Consider the following 18,281-nt stretch of genomic DNA (forward strand, 5'->3'; position numbering starts at 1 on the left):
GGCTCTGTTTGTTTGCCAGTGTGCTTGAGTGCTCCAACAAGTGGGTGAGTGAGCATGCGTGCAGCAGCATGGGTATAAATAGGTGCGAGTTTGTGTGTGAGCGGAGCACCTGTGCATGTGTGTGTCAGGCTGGAAACAAGCGTGGGTGCATGTACTACACCTGTGGTTGCAGTGTTACTTACTCATGCACTGCAGGCCATGCTTTCTCTGCAGGGTCTTGCTGCACAGTGAGCAGGTGGCACAGCTGGAGAAAGCGCATGGCATCAAATAATGACTGTTGCTGCTTCTGCTGTCACACACTTTCTCTTTTGCCTCCCGCTCCTTCTCCTTCCCCCTCTCTCTCTGCTGCTCTTTTTCTCGGTTCTTACCCTGCAGAGGAACAAGAAAAGCAAACACAGCAGGAGGTTTTTACATGCGCATTTGTGTGTTCTATTTCACTATGGCACATAAGTGCATGGATGGGTATGACATTGCATAACCATGTCAGAGGCAGGATATCTAACAGGGTTTGTGTAAGTAGATTAGTGACTTGTATGTGCAGCAACATGCACAACAGGGAACTGTTTACACCTCAGGATTGGGTCTCTTTTTGCACAGAATTCTAAGCTCTTAAAACGCTTTTTAATGCTATAAGGTGATACATTCCATTGCCGTTCAGGCAGCATGGTCTATTAAACTATGAGTTTATAGTGACATCGTGCACCATGTGTGGTATAGGTTTACCTTATCTTTATTGAAGGAGCCTGTCACCCTGTTCCTTAGAGAGCTTAGAGTCCTCTTCACCTTGGTGCCTTTCTCCACCTTCTCTGTACGATCCTCCTCTTCATCATTCCTGGTCGAAAAAGCAAAGAATGAAATACACACCAAGAAAAAAAGGAAATACAAACATACAGAAACACATCTATGGTTTTTTTGTCTGACAGAATTTATTCATCTGGTACTCACATTTGATAATCATTAATGTTTATTGAAAATTATAAACTTTAATTAATTAATTAATCAACTTTTCTTTTACTAATATCTTTTATAAGTCAAAATAGGACAGTGTTTGTCTTGTGCAAGTTATATGATATATACCATATTTCTTACACTCTTTTGTGATTGACAATGTGGAAATCAATACACATGAAATTCTTTATGAGAAACAGGTGATTTGGTTAAACAGTTACAGTTGCAGTGATGAGACATTTACAGTAATTGGATTGTTTACATGAAAATAAACCACATTATTGCAGAACCAAGAGCTTCACTGTACAGACACTTTTGGTTTTGACCATACCCTGTTATAGATGGCCAGTGAAACACCTCTATGCAAATACACAAGACACATAGCAACCAATAATTGAGCAGGTATTTATGTGGATTTTATTATTTTTTAATTTTATTATTTTACGTAATTCAAAACTTCTATAATTGTTAAAACGTCCGCAGCTTTAGTTATAAGGGAACAGTGATAAGGACAGTACTTACTCATTATTGAGGAACTCGTACCAAGTGACATTTCCTGAAACTTTGTTGTCTGTTCTGTTGTTCCTCTGCTTCGCTCTGGGGAGGATAATGAGAAGGTTTCAATGTGGAGAGACACTCAGTTTCAATTGATAACTGGACCACATATTAACCATAAATAACCATAAGAGACTTTTAAAGCAGCAAGTGAATAGACAACCTGAGAGTATAATATGGTTTAGCCAACAGTGCACTTTTACATAAATGATGTGTTTCACTCAGTCACCTGGGTTTCATTGTCAGGTAAACTCAACGTCAACAAACGATTTTGTAAAATAAAATAAAAACTCTAGTGTTCCACAGACCCTTCAGGGATGATGGCACACAGTGTCAGTGCACAAACACACATGCAAACACACATGCCAAAAACATGCATGCACATACACACACCCACACAGCACAGTGTTATCCCCTGGTCACAATCTGGCTCTGCTGCTGCTCTGAAGACTGGGACGAGCGTTTGAGCAAGCAGACCTCCCTCTTCTGTTTACTTACCCATGGTACAGCTTTAGCTCCTGCAGAACTTTCTGTACCATCAGCCTAAGACAAACAAAACACTAAGGCTGAGTAGGCCTGTGAGAGGAGATGAGAGGCGAGGAGAGGAGAGGCGAGGAGAGGAGAGGAGAGGAGAGGAGAGGAGAGGAGAGGGAGAGGAGAGGAGAGGAGAGGAGAGGAGAGGAGAGGAGAGGAGAGGAGAGGAGAGGAGAGGAGAGGAGAGACTGTTGGGAGCTGGGTGTCAAACAATTTGCAATTTAGAGAAGAATCCTCCCTGTCTGCTGTGTCGACACAATCACCAAAGTGTACACACACACACACACACACACACACACACACACACACACACACACACACACACACACACACACACACACACACACACACACACACACACACACACACACACTGAAGGGGCCATCTAAGGAGCTGGGAGAGAGGACTGTTGTGGAGGAGGTTGCCGAAATATGACATGGAGCAGAAATGTCAGGAGGGAATGGGGGAAGCCCAGTTACGTGGGAGTTATACATCTGTGCCAAACTATAACAATTTACAACTATAGAACAGTATGTGAACTATTGTACTAAACCATTAAAAAGCTGCAGGTATTATTTACAGGACACAAGTGAACAGTTGCCTCCTGTGCATCAAACAAGAGGAGTATCCTTTTTGTTTCTTTCTAGCATCATTAAACCTGGGCTACCAGTCACACTGAAGCATCCTCTGGAAAGGAAATAAAGGGGTGTGTAGCCTAACGCAAGTTTAAATATAATTAATTTGCAGACTTACATATGTCCTTCAGTAGAATGCAAGTTTTCTTCAGGGTCAAACTCCTCTGCTGCAGAAGAGAAAGAAGCAAAGGTCTCATGATAAATATGATGAAAATAGCTGCCTGCTGAGTAAACTAACATGTACTCTACATGTACAAACACTCAGCCTCACCTCCTGCTGCCCTTGCGGCCTGTTTGGATGTCTGCACAACACAAGAAATGTGTGCAGCACGGGAATATTCGTCTGTGGCGAGGATCTCTGAGCGGGAGTACAGATGCCTTGCACCACCAGCCTGAAAGAATAAATACATTAGACATCACATGCACGTTTGATCTGTTTTACAACTTCCCCACATTCAGCTCAAATACTTATAATGATAACTTTTACTTACAATGGCCTTTATTAGTTGGCAATTTATATATAGTCATTTTTGGACACTTTGATCTTTTAGTTATTTTTCACATCACACAAAGACTCAGTCTTCGCATGAAATTGCAAAATCGATTGAAAAGACCACCAACAACAATTAATTGATCTGTATCATCTGTGCAAAAGCCTGATATATCTTATTAGAGTCCCATTGTTGCCGAAAAGTGCCACACTGTTGCACTGAGCGACATGTTACTTGTTTTTAAGGATTTATTTCTTCAGTGGAAACTAAAGTGTACGGAGCTGGAGCTGGAGTTTTTGTCTTCAGACAAGTTTTGTTGATAATAATATGTATATTGTGTCACTGTTGCTTTATTACCATGCTAGTGACCCTGGCTCTTGGACGGGGGACCGTCAGCCTGGAGTCATCTGTCTCCTCTCCAGGACATGCTGCGCAGCTGTAGGTCTGCTGGGTCGACTGGAAGAGACATTTCTGTCCCTCCTCATCATCCTCTCTCTCTCCATCGCTGTCCGTGGCCATGGCATCCAGACTCAGTCTGTTAGCACAGCATAGCAACAAACACACACAGCAGAGGGTTTACCAGGCAGTGAAATGTATCTATTACGAAACAAAACTTTTGAGCGAGACACTCTATGTCCCCGACTTTATTTTTGTGTTGTTTTTTGGTTTTGCTTTTCATTAAGTATTTTTGGTGCACTGCATTGTTTAAGAACAATCAACTAAACCACCAGAAACACTGAGCTCAGCCAAAGAGCACAGCATGGTTTTTTTTATTGTTGTTTTTTAGAGTGACCGTGAGCAATGTTAAGTGAAGCGAAAGGTTATTTCAGGTAAAAACATATAAAAAGACTTTAGATATGAGTCATGAGTCAAGTGCAGTGGGTGTAATTACATTAATCTATGAAATTGCTCCCTCCAATTCGTTCCATCCTTTACAACCATCCATCCATCTTACCTCCTCCCCAGGTTGATGGGGGACACAGGGACACCCCAGCTGTGCCTCCGAGACGTTGACATGGATCTGACTAAGATAGGAACGCTGTCCAGGTCTGACTCTCCATCAAAATCCATAGTGGGTTGCTCCTTTACTTCCTCTGGTCCTGTTATTCCTTTTGCTGTTTCCATTGACTCCAACAGTCCATTCAGATCAATTGTCAAGCTAAGCCCTACTGCAGGGCCTGAGGAGTCACTGCGATCAAAGGTACAACCTGGCAATAACTTCGGACTTAGCTGAGTGACCACAAAGTTTTGATGAAGTTCTTCTGCAGGATGTATATAATAGGGGGAAGATAGCGCATTGTCCTGAGGGGAGAGTGTGCAAGTCTGTGCAAGCTGGTTGATGGCAGGACTGTCTGTGTTTAGGGACACCTGTAGGCCAACATTTAGGGTTTTGCTCTCTGGGACTGTAGTTACTGTGGAAGGCGCTATCTCTCCCTGCAGGTCTTTAAAGTACTCCGAGTCTCTGAGAGAAGAGCTGAGGCCCAGTAGGTCCTCCACACTGCTGCTCACCTCCACACAGGGGCAGTCGTAGTCACTGACTACTGAACACGCATCCTGCAACTCAGCAAGCAGGGAGAAAGGTGTAGGATTTAAAAACATGGGGGAGAGAGAAGAAAGACGTGGAGAACAGAGAGTAGATAAACAAGATTCAGCTCCAATCCAAAATTCAAGTAACACAAGTAAGTCTGTAGCCGTGCTAGCAGCTCTGTGAGGCTGTACTAAGGCAAAGCGCTTTTTTAGCTTATTGCTAACATGCTCACAGTGACAATGCTTATGTTGCTAATCTTTGGCAGGTATAATGTTTTATGGCCACGTTTGTCATTTTATTTAAGAAGATTAGCATTTGCTAATTAGCTCTAAACACAAGGTGGAGGTAGTAGGTTGATGGCAATGTCAGTAGGTATTTGGTCATAAACTAAAGAATTGGACAAACAGAAATTGAACCTTATGATGGAAGGTCAAAGGATCAAGGTTATTACAATGCATCCCTGGGAACACAAATGTCTGAACCAAATGTTACGGCAATCCTTGCCATCCCTACAGCCAGGCTGCTAGCATGGTTAAAAAAGGAAGGAAAACAACATTTCCAAATGATTTCCAATTTAAGAAAACAAAGAGCTTTACCTGGTCTTTATTGGTGCTACCAAAGAAGCCATCCTCAGTGATAGAGGCAGGGGATAGTGAGGAGGAAGATCCTGTCTCGCTGAGAGCATGAGGCTGGACACAAATCTGGGCACTGGGAGGCCCACAGGACTGACATGGCTTGCACTCTGATGCTGAAAGATAATGGATGTGATGTTTGTGAGTTATAAACATTTCCTGAAAAGTCAATAACTTCAACAGTAGCACAAGGAGAACAAGAACACACAGAAAGGCAGACGTAGCTGATTTTAACAGCTGCACAACACCTGTGTAACCAATTTCAGCTATTTGTGTTTGATGGAAGAAAAGCCAAGTTACTGCCCCTTTTCTCCATCCTCTCACTGAAACTCCTTTACATTTCCATTGCATAAACAGATTTCTGGATTCATATGATGCCACAAACCGCTGTCATCATCGCAAACTGCTTGGTGAGCCTGCATTAGTCTCCATGTCAGTGGTGGAGAGCTGGAGATTATTCCCTCACTGAGCTTTCTGCGGCCTGAGAAGCTGCTTGCCTGTGGTAAATATTGTAATATTCTACAGTAAGTCATGCTATATGAAGGAACTACAGTACAGCACAGTACAGTACAGTACAAAGGCATATATGGAGTTTGGCATCACATATTTGAGATCAAAAGTGTAGTTGTAACATTTCTTACATTTTACTTGAATGAAAAACAAATGTTTCAGTGTCCCGTGGTGTCTGAAAATTCTGGTCAGGTGTCTAAGTATGTCATGTTCACTGTTAAGGTTTCAGCCACACCATGCCCATCTGAGGAGGGGAGAGCTGCAGCTATGACAGGTTACATAAGCCTCATTTCATAAAGCTGTGAACCCAAGCCTTACCCTAAGCCAGCCTGGCTCCACAGGGCCTGACTCAATGCTCCTTCAATAGATTTTGCCCTGTTTCTGTTCCTTTACGAAGGTTCACTTTCTGATTAACCATGACCAGTGTAAACTGCATCTGTTGCCGCTAATGCTATACATGCCATGTTATATCTGTGATTTCAGTAATGAAGGAGTGGTGAAAGAGATGCTGCTCTGACTCTCCGAACTATAAAACAGAAACATGCTAGGAGTATATAAGTTGTGGAGCACAAAAAGCTTTTTTTAAAGTTAAGCTAATTAAGTTTCTCCTTTTTGTTTACACATCTAACAGAAATGGAGCAACATTAGCATTAGTCATGTTCAATATTCACTATAGAGATATATTCTTCTCTTGAGCTGCTCCACTTTGTTCACCAGCTGGTCGGTAACTGTGTCTGTCTGCTCTGTGGTGCTGGCCATGTTAGCCTACAGTGGGTTTATCAGACATTTTTTGCTAAAAACAGCTGCTGCAAACAAGGTCGATGAGAGCGGTGAGACTCAACAGTAAATTTGTGGGCTAAAAGATCGTAAAATGCTACGTGGAGTAACCCTTTTCGCGTTACACATAGTTATTCAAGATGTTGGTGATATACACACATTAATAAGAGCAGCTTTGAAAACAGAAAAGATATAATCCATTATGCTATAAGTTATGGACGTTCATTTCACTCATAGCTTTTCTTACATATAATACTAATAATCTCTGTTTGTTTTTTTAATTTGAGTGTTGGTGAAGATTGTTTTGTGTGGCTCACTCCTCGACCACTTTTGTGTTGTGCAGTGAGATCAAATGCAGACAGGCCACACTCAGAGTCCTGCACCATGTCCTGCTATAAACCAACAGCATCCACTCCCCTCTTCAGCGCCACAGCCAGAGATGCTCTCACATAAACACACAGACAGACACACTGTGGATCTACAGTATTTTCTGTATTACTAAATCACTCCCTGAGGCTGCAGGGATGGCAGTGTCCCCGCCGGAGGGAGAATTTGTCTGCGTCCAAATCCCACTCGTGTTAAGTGTAAACTCAGACACTCGGTACAGACACAGCAGTGGCTGCTTGATGCTGTCTTGTAGTGCTGCTGTAGCCTTTTATGGTTGGCTTCTCATATCTGCTAATACATCCCACAAGGATGAAACATCAGCGTGTGTGTCTCCATAACCATTTTGGCACTGTCATACATAGTCAGCTGTTTTCCCAATAGTTTGGCTCCACATAACAAAGGTGGTCTGCTACTAAAACTAATGACTATTATAAACTAATAAATAACCAAATTACATTAACACTTCACCCAAAACTCTTTAAATTATTACACTTAATATTTAGTCAATATAATAATTCATGTACTTTATAACTTGTATTTGTTCCTCTTTTCTCTATATTGTTATTCCACAACTGTAACTTCTGTCTACTCTGTGGTAAATGGTTTTTGTGGACTCGTTCCTTATTCAAGTCTAAGGATTGAGGGTTTACATATATTGCACAGATAAAGTCCTCTGACGCAAAGTTTTAAACTTGAGCTATATAAGTAAAATTGACTTGACTTGGATTGACAAATGCCCTACAATCAATCAACTATTTTACTGAATGTATGTACCGTAAGATGATTTTTTAGAGTAACAAGTAAAACCATGTTTGTGAGAATTGTTCTTGATAATGAATACAAGCTCTAGTGGTGCAGTGCTTTCTTATATATTTTTCCTCAAAATGACTAAACAGTTTAGTATTTTGTTAAAACTAAAGGAGTGTTTCAAACAAAGTAAACACAACTTTGAATCTGTATAAATAATAAGAAATATTATACACAATTATGTATAAGAAATGTAATTTACATCACACAGAGTGTAGATGACAGATTTGTGTGCCACAGTATGTAACCCTGTTTGTGTTTGATGGGCTTGTGACAAGAAGGAAATGATGGCATACCACAAAGCTTACTGTACATACGTTTGCAAAGCTCTATGACAATCACAAGAGGAACTCTGGCATCATCTGATACGGTCATTTGATTGCATGACAAGTTTATGACAAAGCAAATTGATCTACAGATGACTCTACAGATGTGTTTTCAACAGAGACAGTAGTACAATACAGACCTTTTAATATATCGTTAAGATCATTCTGATGAGACACACACACACACACACACACACACACACACACACACACACACACACACACACACACACACACACACACACAGAGCCTATATATTACCCAGCTACAAAAAACCCAGATAACAAGGTAAAAATCCTACTTGTAACTTATCCAAGATAAACATATTATTTGATACTTCAAAAATAGTGTTTGGATTAAGGTCACGGTGACCATTCAGTACCTTGATGAGTGTAAGTCTGTGTGTGTGTGTGTGTGTGTGTGTGTGTGTGTGTGTGTGTGTGTGTGTGTGTGTGTGTGTGTGTGTGTGTGTGTGTGTGTGTGTGTGTGCAGGTGAAAACACAACACAGAGCCTGTTAGAGCTGAGGTTGAAGCATACATCAAAACACCTGTCACCTCACAGATCCTCTTTGATCAGAAATCGGTCCGACTAGTGTTTCAAAGCTCCGAGCTACACAGACACCACGGCTGAAGCTCGATAGAAGCATCCTACATCGCTTCTTTATGTATAAAAAGATGTCATATTCCTCTAAAGATAACAGCATGGGAACAAACAGCATGAAATGATTTAAGCTCTGCCTGCTATAGAGAAGGATAAACTGAAAAATTGTTGTGTTTACAGTGTGTATAAAGCTCTACTTGTCAGTCTTTTTCTCAGTGAAATCAGGTTTTTTTTTAAATGGATTTATAAAAAAAAAAAAAAGTAAAATCACACCAATGCTACACCAAACATAAAACCCTTCATTTAGGCTCTACAGGTGGTACAGTGGCAGCGCTAGTCAGTATCATCATACAAAATGATAATTTTACAATGAATGATCAAATGTTTTTTTTCTCAGTTATAGATGCATGGTGACATTTGTGCATTCTCACATCCTATACAATGCACTAGGGTTAGAGATGACTCTCTGAGCTTTGCAAAAAAAAAAAAAAAAAAAACTTTTATCTGATAGACAGCAACCTTCACTCACCACAAGTCCAAATCAGGTCAAAATGGTAAACAACAGCCAACACCTCCTCCTGAGGTCACATCCAGTCCAGAACCTGTACTAGATGACAACCCCCTCTTGTCTCGTTCCAGTTTTATCCACTCAATGTTCCCTCTGAGCTACCCAACAAACCAAAAACACCTGAAGTGTAATCTAGATGTAAAACAGGTACCTCTCTTGAAGGACCATCTCTTCAACCAGAGTTTGGAGAAGGAGGGCCAGGAGTTGTTAAGAGGAGAGTCCGCCATACGAGTAGCGCAGTGGGGAGGCCAGCTGGAACTGGAGCTCGCTCACACTGGAGCTCTGGCACCCAGCGAGAAGAAGGGGGTGGGGGGAGGAGGGACGGAGGGAGGGGAGAAAGAGAAAAAGAGGGAGAGAGAGTCCAAGGGAAGGAGAAAAGGGAGCTGCTGGTTGGGGATTACCTCCCCAAAAAAAGGGCAGAAAAGAAGCAGGAAAGCAAAAAAAGGTGACAGTGGGAAGAGAAAAGGAGGCATGAAAAGTTTTGCTTTGGATATGTGAACATTTTTGTCATGATGCTTTCGTCAACTTGTCATGATAGGGTGTAAGAGTGGAGTCACTCCAAAAAAGGTTTTAAGCTTTAGGTTTTACTTTAAGACCATCAGGAGCAGGTGCAGGTGTTAGAACACAACAGCTTCAGGTACTCAATTTATATGTTCTAATGAACAGTGGATCTCGTAGTTTATTTTTTTAAAGATTGGGCATTTATTTTTTATGGGATAGCTGAAGATATAAAAGGGGAGAGAGAGGGGAAATGACATGCAGCAAAGGGCTGGTTGGAGCCGAACCTGTGGCCGTTGCATCGAGGAGTAACCTCATGGGCGTGCGCTCTATCAGGTGAGCTACCCAGCCACCCAAATTTCATAGTTTCTGATAAAAAGTTAAGGCATATCTTCACTGTAGACATTTTATAAGATGATTGCTGGATGACAAGAGACCAAGGAAGAGGTGTTTGGGGTGACACAGGGGTGAGCAGAGGGGTAGTAAAGGGAACAGGGTTCAAAATTAGCACCATCTACTAGCCAAATGCTGGTAAAATATGCAAGTGGCTGGTAGATTTGCTTCACTCACCAGCCAGAAAAACAATGGTTATCTATTGTAATAATTGTAAACCCTGAAAGGGTATTGTGTATTTTAATAGTCTAAGATCTCAGAAATGTCAGAAAACATGTTATACTGTTCCAGACCAGTTTAAAGATGCGTTGTTTTAAGGAAATAAGGCAGAAAAAGAGAAGGAAGTACACGCAATGAAAGCATAGGCCAATGATACATGCAGTCTTTGTCTTACTTATTCTGAGTCACAGTGGCACAAAACACTACATCTTCTGGGAAGAAGTAAAGCAAATAAGGTCTTTTAAAAAGCTTAAAAAAACTGTACTAAGAGTGTAGAGGAACAATCACCACACAGCACACATAGGAAAGTGTAACTCTAACTGCTCCAGCTACAAGACACAGAGGCTGACAATTGTTGCAACCATTGTGCTTCTTAATTTGCACAAGTGTAACTACGGATGACTGTCAAGTTCAGCTCACTGCACATCAAGTGGAAAAGTCTTCTTACTTTCCCACAGACAGAGAAGGCAGAACACTGGCACAGAGAAGTCAAGTTATGAATGTACTAAAACAGAAGTCTACTGCAGAAAAACACCTCACACTTTAAACAATGCATAGACAAATGCAAGGAAAGAACTGGGCCTTCGTGTGTAGATCACGGTTTGAAACTCCAAACTCAAAAAAGCAACATAAACTCTACTTACATTTGATGATAGGTAACAGATGGCAGCATGTAAATCTTCTCTGTTCACCTAAACAAAGCAAAAGAGCAGAGAAAAGATGGTTTTAAGTCCTTCAGGCCTGACGGTGTACGTTCTATGTTCACACTGACTGCAGAGAGCCAGCAGCCAGCCACAGGATCTCAACCCTGCTTCCTCTTTTTCTCATTATTTGCAGCTGAGAACAAAGTGCTGCTGAATGGCCCACGCGTACAGTTCCAAACATCGCCGCTGCTTTAAAATGTGTTGTGGCAGCTCACACATTTGATGGTAGCACGGCACTATAGGATAAGTGCACGTTGTGAAATCTTCTGTTGAAGTGACCTATTGACAATAAACCTCACAGACTCTTAAAAACATTTTTATTGTGACAGATAAATTCCACTAAACTGAAGGCGATGCCTTCGTGATTTAGTGCACACGTCATTGAGTTGTAGTGTTATCTTATGACTTCCATTAGTCTGATCTCTATTCTTGTGTTGTGCATCTTCATGTTTTGCAGCTTTGTGCTCCCCCTGCACAGCCCTGAGGAACTGGGTTAGGAGGAACTAGCTGTGTTTGTAGTGGTTACAGTCAGAGCATAACTTCATCAGAATCTCACGTTGATGCACGCTGTATCTCTGCTTCTCATCTTTTATTCTGAGATCTTACTGTAGTGTGTGAATGAACACAGAGGCTCACATGAATTAGCTGCCAGGCCGGATGTTGTCCCCTGAAATACAATTCACAAACAGTAAGGAGGGTACGGGCTTACAATGCATGAACATTTACAAGGTGTGGTAGAATTTAAAATTGTTAAAAAAAACATTCTACAATAAATAAAAAACAATATTTCAAATATAAAAATAAATAATAAACATAAAAAATCTATTGCATTCTGATCAAAATTGCCAAGTTTAAGGTTAAAGGACAATTCCGGTGCAAAACCTAGGGGTTAATAACAGATGTGTACCTGAACGATCGTTCTCTGGGACATGTTTTCATGCTAATCGAATATGTTTGTAGCTTGAAACAAGCTAGCGTGACAGTTTATTAAAAAGATAGTTTAGAAAGACAGTAGCTCCCAAGACTGCGGCCGCCTGTATACGAGAATGTCTTTATAATGTATCTTTTCAATAAACTGTCTGTACACTTACAAAGTTCTCAATGCTTCGGTTAACATGTAGGGACCCTCATTATGCTACCGTTGAAGTTTGGTGATATTTTGATCCTTTTTAGTGGTATAAATAGCGATTTATTTTTACTTTCCCTGTGCCCCGAATACTAGCGTTGTAAGCTAATCAGTGGTCCGCGCTAGCTTCTTTCAAGCTACAAACACATTCGATGATGTCAAGATGCCCTTGAGCAAGGCACTAAAGTCGTGTGATCTGATCATGCAGCAGCAAGAGGTCTATGGCTGAACTTAGTGAGGACAAAAGAGCACGGTGTGCAGTGGATGGAGTATTCAGAGCTTTTACTTAAGTAAAAGTAGCAATAACACAGTTGAAAATACTCCATTTCAAGTTTTACTTAGGTAAAGGTAGGTAAGTATTATCAGCAAAATGTACCAAAAGTAAAAGTACTAATTTTGGAGGCCCAATGGCCCCTACCACACCTATTATACCATGTGGATTATTATTACAGAAGCAATATCTTGTAAGCAGCATTTAAATGTAGCTGGTCGAGGTAGAGATATTAACTAGTTTATACACTATTGAGTAGTTTTATGTAAAGCAGTGCAATCATATTTATAAGGTAATCTTATATATTGTACATGCAAACCTGTGCTTGTGGTATATATAAGCAGTATCTGTCAAACAAATGTAGTGGAGTAAAAGTATTAAGTAGCATAAAATGGAAATACTAAAGTACCTCAAAATTGTATACAGTATAAGTAGCGTACTTGGGCAAATGTAGTTTGTTGCTTTCCTCCACTGATGACAAAAATAAATACATCTCAAGTTCCATTTAATAGCTGTTTCTCAGAGCTTTCAATAGCATCTTCAGTCTTCATCAGAGAAGTGATAACAATTATTTATATGGTTGTATATGAATTAAAGGGTGAGAATTTTCTGGCTACCTGCCTCAGTTCATAGTTAAGAAGCATGAGAAGACACGTATTCTCCAATAATTTTATTCATAATTTTAATATAAACAATTAATTGTTGAATAATTTACACACAGCAAGATTTTTATTTTCATATCATTGCAACATTTTTTGTACATGTCACTACTTGGCTCTCCTTTGAAAACATAGAAAAAATAAATTGTCAAGCGTTCATTTAGTCATGGCACATTTTTGATCCTGTACAATATGCATGTATTTCTGTGTGTGTGTGTGTGTGTGTGTGTGTGTGTGTGTTGAATATGTGATACATAAAGATAATGGCACATTTGGATCCAGTGTGAGGGATGAAGCGATCTCTGTGGGTTGCAGGAGTTTCAGACTGTACATACACACATTTACACCTGCTGTCTGCATATGACCGATGTCTCGACATAATGTATACACAACATATCCCAAAATTAATACATCAGCATATTCATCGGCAATAAATGACATTAATAAAGAGGTATCCTGCAAGACTACACACAGCATTCTGGGGATCACCTATGTGCACTGAGGAGAGAAAGACTTGAAGGACACAGAGAGGAGCAGCAGCGATCAGAGACAAAGAAAGCTGTGGTAAAGACTTCAACAGAGGACAACACAGACACAACTCCATTGATTTAAACAACATACAGCACAGGGAACAGGATAGAGATAAATATAAGGTATTGGTGTGTAAACTGGAGCAGACCACTGGACCGACAGATGACTCTTTAAACTAAAGAAGAGGCTGCTTTTCCTCAGATTGGTCATCTAACAAACAGGGTCACCACATACCTGCAACGCCCCCCATTGTCTATCTTTAAACAATGGCGTCTCTCTCCCTAATCATTAACACAAATATGAACAGTTCATCATAACACTACTGACAGACAGTACTTAATTCATTCATAGCTGAAGGTGTTTTAGTTTTATGCTGAGCCTCTTTAATAAAAGGGAATAGTTCAGCATTTTGAAAAATATGCTTGTTCACTTACTGGCAGAGCCAGAGTTAGAGAAGAACGGCGCCACTCACAATCTGTCCGTTACATTTATGTTCACACCGCTCGCGTTTTGCACAAATTGTACAGCCCCATTACATACAAAGTCAATGTAATAATTAATAAACAAAGTTTATTACACAAAACATACTGCTCGACGGAGCCAGGCTTGCCGTTTCCCCGTTTCTATTCTTTGTGCTAAGCTAAAGCTAACTGGATGCTAGCTGCAGCTTTTTATTACCTCTGCCAGAAAGCCAAGGAGGTTGTTTTCGGTTTGTGTTTGTTTTGCAGCAGGATTACGAGAAAACTACTGGCTTTGATACAGGCCGATTTTCATGAAACTAGATGGAAGGGTGTAGCATGGTCCAAGGAAGAACCCATAACATTTTGGAGTGGATCCGAACCACGAGGCGGATACAGAAAATATTTTTCACACATTATTTTTCATTAACTTTGCGAGATAGGACATGGACTTGGCGCAGGTCTGCACTCTCCCTTCTAGTTAACAATGTATAAATCTTCTTGTCTAACTCTCGGCAAGCAAATAAGCGTGTATCCCAAAATTTCAAACTATTCCAATAACACCTCCAGCTTTACAGTCTAAACTTTAAGATGCATTATTGTTGAACCATCAGTAGGCCTGCCAATAGTTTTCTTTTTAGCTTATTCAGGATTTTATCGCTCAGGTTTCCTCTTCTTCAAAAGGATGTGCAGTGGTCGTTTCCAGTTTTTCACATAGCCTACACACACACAAAAAAACAAACATTTGCAAACTAAACAAACGTCTCTTGTCAGAAACTATTTCATACAACATCTGTGATAGGTGACATATTTGTGACACAAGAAAGGCTTTATGGGTGACATGCTGCTGTGGCTGGGTGGGGTGGTTGAAATGCATGACAACATTCAGAACATGCATCGGATTAAGAGCAGGGTTCATTGTGAAACGTTTCAGGCCACACACTGTCTTGTTACACAGGGGTAAGCCCTCAGACTGGAGTTGTGCTGCTCCTGTTAAGTACATGGACATATTTGACTCTGCTCTTTTCTGTGTAGTGGGTTGTGTCATGAAAAAAAAAAAAAAAAAAAAATCTTTTTAAATTTAGAAAAAAGTTATATACACATTGATAACAATGTTAAATTCATAATGTACAAGAGTAGTAAAAGTTTACAGTCAGAAAAAAGTAATTGTATTTGCCCTCCATACTTTGGCTAAAAAAAATAGAAATCAACATCTCTAAAATGTAATACTTTTTTCTTTTCTTTAAAACAAAACAATAATACATACAATGCTTTGTTCTCACCCTGCGCTGCGTTACTAGCATGCTCTGCCCAACCACTTTTTAGGTCATCAGAGTTCAACAAAACAAACCTAAACTTCACTAAAAGAAATCAATTGCTTTTGTTTTTCAGGGGACCAAGGGGATCTGCTGCTATTTACAGTTAAGAGCTTATTAACCAGTTCATTTCTTTTAAAAATCATGGAACAACTGAATGCATTTCATATGGAAATCCCCAATTGTAATGCAATCACTTGTTGCTAATCATGGGTTTTTGCATGTGCTTTGGGGCATTGCTGTCAAAACAGACTGATAAGAAGCAAAATCAGTGAGAATCAAATTATCAAGCTATCCGCTGGTATAGATAATTCATTTTCCATGCACAAAGCAAGCCAGAGCTTAGCAGAGTAGAGACTTCAACTGTCATAGAATCCACATTAGTTTTTTTTCCCACCAAGCAGTGAGAATGTTTTTCTCTGCAGTTCCAACTAAAAAACACAGAATGCATAAAAACATAATTCCCATGTTTTCATCTCATGTTTGAAGTTGGGAAAATCCTCTTTAGTGATTGGTGGAGACACTGTTTCTGCTCTGAGGGGAGTGGACTGCGTGGGAGGGGTCAAGTGGGTCATTAGTCTGAGCAAGGCACTATGGGTCGGGCCCTGTTTGCTTTGCCACCCCTGACCTGCAACGCTCCCATCCAACCGCTAGAGGGCAGTCCAAACCACATCACGACACACAGAGACAGAGAGAGAGAGAGAGAGAGACAGAGACAGAGACAGAGACAGAGAGAGAGAGAGAGAGAGAGAGAGAGAGGATTCCTGATTATCTTCAAAGGGGCAGAATGATTTCAGATTTATGAAAAGGTTGTTTGGGTTTTTGTTGTTGAAAACTTGTCCTTGGACTTATCATCTCCGTTTTGCATTTTGCAAGGGTGCTGAGAACTTGCGCTTCAGTCAGAGTAGATAAAAGGTAGGTAGGTAGTTCTTCTTCCTCCTCGTCCTCTTTATCCTCCAACCACAAAGTATTAGGCCGCCTCCCTGAGACGAAAAGTTACAATCTAGAATTCATGTCTGTTAATAGTTCTTATGGCACACAGGATTGTCCCAGTCCAGCTTTTTTTTCTTTGCAGAGGGGGGTCCTCCTCTTTAAAACTTTTTAAACAGCCCAGATGTCAGTGTCCTGATCAGCTAAAACAGACCCAATCCATGGCATTGACAGAAAATAAAGGTTATTTCTTGATATTCACAGTAGAAAAAATATACATACAAAACAAATATCAGAACAGAGAAATAGACAAATAAACCGACAACGACTAGAGGAGATGTGGGATTTGAACGCTAACTGTTTTGACCAAAGCTTAGTTAGCTTTGGCTGCATGTAGGTTATCACAGATATATACATTTAGAGCCAAGAGACTCTTTTTTTTTTTTTTTTTTTTTGACTCATGCTAATGTCACATCCCCAGAAACCAGTACAGCCGATACTACATTAAATACAGTCTAGAGGATTGGTGTATATGGAAAGGGGAAATACGCATAATAAAGCTACACTGCATCTTCCAGCACACGGGGGAAGCCTCTTGTGAGTAATTTTATAAACTGAAAATATATAATGCCAATTTACTGCCTGATGTTGCACATTTAATAAGGTGGGGTAAAACAATTATAATACTTGTATATCTTGTAAGCTTATCCTTAAACTCTAAAATCAAGACATTTTAAAACAACAAAGGGCCAGAATATGACGCTCCCAACAATACCCACATACTGCAGGGGTCGATGATGGCTTCCCCCGAGACACAAGAAGAAGAGAAAACTGAGAAACAAAGGAGGCAGAGGGGTTAAATACACCACAGGGGAAGGGAATTCATCAGCAGTGTTGGTAATGTACGATAAAGTGATATTATTTGAAATCATGGGATATTGAGAGACTGACGGGGATGATTTAGGCTTTTTAGACTGATTCCTCCATATGCACTGAGGTAGACTCTGGCCAAACATAAAGACAACGACAATTACTAACTAACTAACTAACTAACTAACTAGCACTCCTGCTGCTCACCAACAGCTACTCCACTTTTACAATAATAAACTAGGACTTTACATCGCTCCACTCTCACAACACCTTAAAAATGCTTCACTAAAAAGCTAACTGTGTTCTTCTTATACAATGACCATGATCATAATAAAATAAATATCTGGTATTTCAAAGATATGGGCACCATCTTAATTAAAAATTGCATATGCGTGTGAAGACCACCACAAGATAAGCAACCTAGGTCAAGGTGGAAACAAGAGCTATGTCCCACTTCCATACTAAATCCTAATTTTAACTGGGTATGCTATGTAGTGTAAACAAAGATGTCCTAACTGCCAAAACAGTTTACTAGTAAGATAAAAGTGTAGTATTAGTATATAGTGTGGAACTGCACCACAGCTAAGGTCCACCATTTTTCTGTCATGTACGCAAAACTGACGGGCATCAGATTTTCTTTTTTTCCGCTTTTATTTTCCAAACTATGTCACAGATTATTTACAAAGTACAAAAGCCCAAGATTGTAACTCTTCAGGATAATTAGCTAAAATCGACATCATAACCTCGGGCGCCTCTGAGTGCACAACAGCACAGACTCTGGCCAATCCACAGTGTTGCCGCTAAAGCACTAGGTGAACATTGGTATTCAAACCTTAAGCGGCAACAAGCTCAAAAGGAAAAAAATGCAGAGACTTCCACTTTTTTTCCAGCAAAGAACAAAGTTGTAACCCTAAAACCATAAATGTAGATGCAGCTTCGATGTATATCCCTCTTATGCCTCTCCTGCCTCATAAGAAAATATAGAGAGAGCACAGAGGCCTGTGTAT

At 40.3% G+C, this 18,281-nt stretch overlaps 1 protein-coding gene across 3 annotated transcripts in view; it reads right to left on the reverse strand.

The window, feature by feature from the left end:
- arhgef18b (rho/rac guanine nucleotide exchange factor (GEF) 18b) overlaps nt 1-9,660 on the reverse strand; it is a 43,736-nt gene extending 34,076 nt beyond the window's left edge. For 2 of the 3 annotated variants that reach the window (XM_036007285.1, XM_031307126.2), the window contains exons 1-10: nt 9,451-9,660; nt 5,288-5,439; nt 4,119-4,717; nt 3,521-3,698; nt 2,944-3,064; nt 2,791-2,839; nt 2,002-2,046; nt 1,471-1,545; nt 724-832; nt 183-369 (exon numbers count right to left, since the gene is read on the reverse strand). In XM_036007285.1, coding sequence (XP_035863178.1) covers nt 183-369; nt 724-832; nt 1,471-1,545; nt 2,002-2,046; nt 2,791-2,839; nt 2,944-3,064; nt 3,521-3,698; nt 4,119-4,717; nt 5,288-5,439; nt 9,451-9,526 — 1,591 coding nt within the window. In that variant the 5' untranslated portion in view covers nt 9,527-9,660. The remainder of the gene's footprint in view (nt 1-182; nt 370-723; nt 833-1,470; nt 1,546-2,001; nt 2,047-2,790; nt 2,840-2,943; nt 3,065-3,520; nt 3,699-4,118; nt 4,718-5,287; nt 5,440-9,450) is intronic. The other variant, XM_036007286.1, reaches the window with a different exon arrangement.
- Between the last annotated feature and the right edge of the window lie 8,621 nt (nt 9,661-18,281).

Source organism: Sander lucioperca, chromosome 11 (assembly GCF_008315115.2).
Source record: "Sander lucioperca isolate FBNREF2018 chromosome 11, SLUC_FBN_1.2, whole genome shotgun sequence".
Taxonomy (NCBI): domain Eukaryota; kingdom Metazoa; phylum Chordata; class Actinopteri; order Perciformes; family Percidae; genus Sander; species Sander lucioperca.